The 343-nt window shown below is 21.0% G+C and overlaps 1 protein-coding gene across 1 annotated transcript in view; it reads right to left on the bottom strand.

The window, feature by feature from the left end:
* PRSY57_1141800 (translation initiation factor eIF-1A, putative) overlaps window positions 1-343 on the bottom strand; it is a gene marked incomplete at both ends in the record, with an annotated part of 1115 nt that continues 772 nt past the window's right edge. Inside the window, 2 exons of the mRNA XM_020114995.1 lie at window positions 1-45; window positions 133-217. Coding sequence (XP_019970364.1) covers window positions 1-45; window positions 133-217 — 130 coding nt within the window. The remainder of the gene's footprint in view (window positions 46-132; window positions 218-343) is intronic.

Raw genomic sequence — 343 nt, 5'->3', positions numbered from 1 at the left:
ATAATATCACCTGAATTAATCCATACCCTTTTTCTCATTTTACCCCTAAAATAAAAATATATATATATATATTATATATATATTTCAAAAAAAACACATCCGTTTTTCTATTTTATTATTTTTTTTACATACCTAATATGACACAATCTTTTGACACCATCAAAACAATGGGCCTCTAATCTACCATTACCCAACATTCTTAAAACTTGAGCATATTCTAAACAAAAAAAGGAAAGAAAAAAAAAGAAAAAAAAAAAAAATTATGAACAAGTCAGAATTTAAGGTAGTATACATATTTTATATTGGCTGTTTTTTTTTTTTTTTTTTTTTTTTTTTTTTTTTT

Source organism: Plasmodium reichenowi, chromosome 11, assembly GCF_001601855.1.
Source record: "Plasmodium reichenowi strain SY57 chromosome 11, whole genome shotgun sequence".
NCBI classification, from domain to species: Eukaryota; Apicomplexa; class Aconoidasida; order Haemosporida; family Plasmodiidae; genus Plasmodium; species Plasmodium reichenowi.
This window is presented reverse-complemented; position numbering and strand designations above follow the sequence as displayed.